At 42.3% G+C, this 4,782-nt stretch overlaps 1 protein-coding gene across 1 annotated transcript; it reads right to left on the minus strand.

The window, feature by feature from the left end:
• Positions 382–2,947, minus strand: LOC8074138. The gene is made up of 3 exons (XM_002459134.2): positions 2,292–2,947; positions 1,895–2,038; positions 382–1,160 (listed from the first exon to the last, which is right to left on the minus strand). The coding sequence occupies exons 1-3, from the start codon at positions 2,627–2,629 to the stop codon at positions 578–580; spliced, it is 1,065 nt and encodes a 354-aa protein (XP_002459179.1). The 5' UTR covers positions 2,630–2,947; the 3' UTR covers positions 382–577.

Genomic DNA, 4,782 nt, shown 5'->3' on the forward strand with positions numbered 1-4,782 from the left:
TGGTTAACCACGGTCTGAATATCATCGATTACTTTTTTTTGAGCAAATAATATCGTTGATTATGAACTCTGCCACAACCATGTCGTTGTTTAAAGGCCCACGAGAAAGAAATTTGCGTGTGTTTATGTGATCGGAGATGGGCCACATACATTCCATTGTTGGGCCAAATTGGGTTGATAAAGAGGTAGGCCCGTCATCAGCACACGAAAGAATGTTTCAAATTCCTCTAAAATAAAGAATGTTGTTACTTTTGCTTATTACACGCACGCACGCACGTACAAGATAGATTATTGCACCAGTATGTGTATGCGTGACCAACTCATGATGCGGTATAATATTTATTTAGATACATATAATAACATATATATAATGAGATCCCATTCTCATATACTACTAGATAGCACAAACAATTTATTAACAGACGTACAATAGCCCCTGAGGACATACACACTAGTGCAGCTGCTAGAATATACTGCATCTACATACATACTAGTAGTATATATCACTACACAACAAACACAGCACAAATTAAATATATAAATTATCTATTGTATATATAGAGATAGATAGAGACTAGCTAGAAAATGTTGGAGAGAATGGCCATGTCGATGTAAGGAGAGGTGGGGTTCCATGAGACAGAAGATGATGTGGAAAGGTCCGGTGACGGTGCCAGCTGCGGCGACGACGAGGTGGTGCTGCTGCCAGTGGTGGTGGTGGTGGCCCCTGTGCTGCTGCAGGGTCGCCGGACCAGCAGCGGCACCATGTCTTCCAGCAACCCGCCATTGGTGATGTGCTGCTGCTGCAGCTCCTCCTCGAAAAAGGCAGGCTTTTGGAACATATCGTCAAGATAGCACAAAGCAGCTGGTGGTGGTGCTGGAGCCATGGCGGTAGCGTCCAGTGGGCAGGTGGTGATATCTTGTTGGGCCGGGCCGTCGAGGTCCTCCAGCATGATGATGGGCTGTGGTTGTGGTGGTGGGCCTCCAAGCTTGGGCTTTTTGGGCTGCTGGGGCTGGGGCTGGGGCTGGGGCTGGAGGAAGTGCGAGTAGGTGTAGTGCAGGTGGAGGCCCTCGTAGGTGACGACCAGCGTGTCCGCCTCCTCCGTCGACCGCTCCACCTGCTTCTTGGCGTTGCACCGAGGGTTCGTGCACCGGTAGTAGCTCCTGCACGCAATCGCATTGCACATTTGCATCACACAACAATAAAGCGTTCGACGATCGATCAGCTCATCAGTTCATGTCATGTAATCAATTCTACACCTACCTTATTACCTTAATTTGCATGCATGCGAGTCTGAATTCAATTCTAATCAGCTAATAACATTGATCACATGCTCATGCGATATAAGTAGACAGACACACAAATATATACTGCAAGCTAGCACAGCTAGGTGTTGCATGGTTCGATTCATTGCATTGGCAAGCTAGCTAGCAACTGTGCGTTTGGACTGGAGGGTGTACATGTTGTTGTCTTGGGAATTTTCAGTTGGGAAAGGTAGCTAGTAGCTAGCTAGGTACGTAGGACAGTGCACAGCTAGCAAGCACTGCCCTTTTTGGCTCACTTGCTTCGTTCCTTGGTTCATCATCACTGGCCAGACTACTCATATATACTGTATTATTCATGCATCAACCGTCGCCCCTCCTCACACTTATCTATCATATATACATACATACATACATATATATAGTAGTATCATATGTAGCGACGACCTTAGCTAGCTACCTCTTCTAGTACTTTTTCTTTTAAATCTCCGGCCGATCGATCGCCAAACTAATTTCTATTATTACATGCATACAGATATATATATATATATATATATATATATATATATATATATATATATATATATATATATATATATATATATATATATATTAAAAAGGGTATCTCTCTATACCTTGGGTTGGGGCTGTTCTTGATGGATTTCTGGCCGTATTTCCTCCATTTGTATCCATCCTCTGCAAGGCCGTTCCCACAGGTCTTGATCTTGAGCGTGTACTTGTTCTCCATCTTGCTCAGCACCTTCTCCGGGGAGAAAACGCTACATGCCATAATTAATTAATTGATATATAGGATCAATCGGTTATGGAGAGCATCTGTAACGATCAGGTGATGATGAATGATCGATGTATATGAATGAAGAACAACATGCATCTATATATATATATCTAATTGCATTTTGGTGATCGATCAATTTACCTATAGTAGAAGACGGTACCACTTTATGTTCTACAGTATTTAATATTTACAATTACTATATACATATACACGAATTCATACGACGACGGACGTACACTGGGCCGGCAGAGTTGTAGATGTGAGCATCCACGGCGGCGGCCTGGTCGGCGCCGGTGAAAGAGAGCGCGCTCTCTATGTCGCTGATGGTGGGTCCGGAGTAGACTGTGGAGATGAGCTTGTTGAGCATCGACTCCCGCTGGCGACGAGGCTCCTCCTCCTCCTGCTGCTGCACCGGCGACGACGACAAGGCCGCCTCGTCGACGAGGTCACTCATCATCATCAGCTCCTCCGTCGTCGCGAAATCGCTGCCGTTGGGCCAGCAGTACTTATTGATGCTCTCAGCAAGCGGCGGCACAGCGACTGATGCTTCCAGAAGAAGCAGGTCCTCCTCCATGCTTGGCTGATGGCTGACCAGCTGGAAAGGATGATGCCTGCCTATAGTGGCTAGCTAGCTAGCTACACAAGCAAAGAGAGCGAGCAGCGAGAGAGAGAGACATATATAGAGCTAGGTAGTAGTGCCTACACAAGCAAAGCATGCATGCAAGAAGAAGCCATTGGTGTCTCTCTCTCTCGCTCGCTCTCTCTCTCTCGCTCACTCTCTGATGATGATGATGATGTGTATGCACAGAGATGCATGCAGTAGTGACGACTTCACTCATCACCAACCCGCTCCAAGGGAGGGTGTATATATATAACAATAACAATTAATGCAACTTTTTCAACATGATAATTTCATTCCCAATATACCCTCAGGGGATGGAGTGGTGCAGTGCAAGTGAAAGTAGTCATCTGAAGCAGCAGTTGATGCCCTTTCATTTGACACGACATGCCCTTATTATTGAGCTAGCTAATATCTCAATTCATTCCTAGTTGGGACTTGGGACACGGTGTGCATGCAAGAGATTACTGCTACCGTATATATCTGTGTGTGTGTGTGTGTGTTTGTGTGTTGGATCATTTAGGTATGTATAGCAGGATGCAGCATGCAGCGCTATAGAGAAACTAGCCCCGGCCGGCCGGCCGACCCGGTGCAACTAATGCAATTTGTCAACCACTAAAGCTCTAGCGTGTATGATGATTGTTGTTGGACGGAGATTGCCCTACACCGCTCTTCCATCGCCTTTTCTGTCCCGGCCGGCCTCTAAAAATACAGGATTACATGCATATATATGTTGAGCTGTGAATGAAACAAATGAAAAGTTCACTGATCTTATATAATAATACATGTGTCCGAATAAATTAATTAATAATATGTGCATGCATTGGCATGCGTATATCGACTACTGCACATGCAATTCATTATTACTATTTCCATATGTATACTTGTGTAACTCTCTCCATATACATGCATCAACGAAGCTGAAATATTTATCACAGGACACGTGAGAATAAGCTACCATAAAATTTTCATATCATTTTGAGAGCAACATAACTGCAGATATGAATTTAACACTAAAAGCATAGGCAATAACCATGCATCTACAACAAAACTTTTCTACTAAAACATGTCATGCATATTATGCATTTCCTATATTGATCTACTTAAATAATGGGAGTATAACAAAACTAGATTAGCTATTTTATGTTTTTTTTCCAAACCGTAAGTTGTCGTTTTAACTTCCCTACGTACAATTTTTTTTTAATATATATAGTCACGGTATATGTCTAAGGCACATAACAAATACTAGTGTACTAAATCTATCTGCGTGCTTTGGCGACCGCTTGGGTACGGTTGCCGCATGGATAAGGGCAGGTCGGTCTGTAGCCACTACATACTATAGTATCCGAATAAGCGACCGATTCAAACCACCACACTGCTTGAACGTAACCAAAAAGAGTGAGTTGAACCTGCTGATATACCTAACCACCCTTTTCTCTCCTAAAGAGAGTCCTACAGCAAGTTGTCTAGCGGCGTGTGGATAATATAAATGGGGGCCTCGGCACAAATTATTAAAGATTTATATATACTCTCTTAAACTCTTTATATTGATCAAACAGCTTGCACCCACGACTTGCTGCATATGCATGGCTACATTTACTGCTTCTTCGGATATATATATATATATATATATATATATATATATATATATATATATATATATATATATATATATATATATATATATATATATATATATATATATATATATATATATATATATGTATGTATATGTATATGTATATATATTAGTACCAATTGTGAACCTGCCCTATATCTATCTATCTGTGTTCTGTGATGATATGCTACCAAATCCAACTGGAAACTGCTACCCGGCCGGCCGGTTCATGGTATGGCGTCTTGTGTTTGGAGTTTGACTTTCTTGGCAATTCATTCCTTCTCCATCGATTAGGTGATACGTATACTAATTAATCGTCCACGGCATCTACATAATCTCTCTCTCTCTCTCCTCTATATATATACACACACACACACAAGCGCGTACCAATTATAGACACACATATATCTATACGTTGTGTAGAGAGAGGGAGAGAGAGAGTGTGTGGAGATATTTTGTTTTCAGAAGGGAGAAAAATTAACTACTGCGC

This window comes from Sorghum bicolor, chromosome 3 (genome assembly GCF_000003195.3).
Source record: "Sorghum bicolor cultivar BTx623 chromosome 3, Sorghum_bicolor_NCBIv3, whole genome shotgun sequence".
Classification (NCBI taxonomy): domain Eukaryota; kingdom Viridiplantae; phylum Streptophyta; class Magnoliopsida; order Poales; family Poaceae; genus Sorghum; species Sorghum bicolor.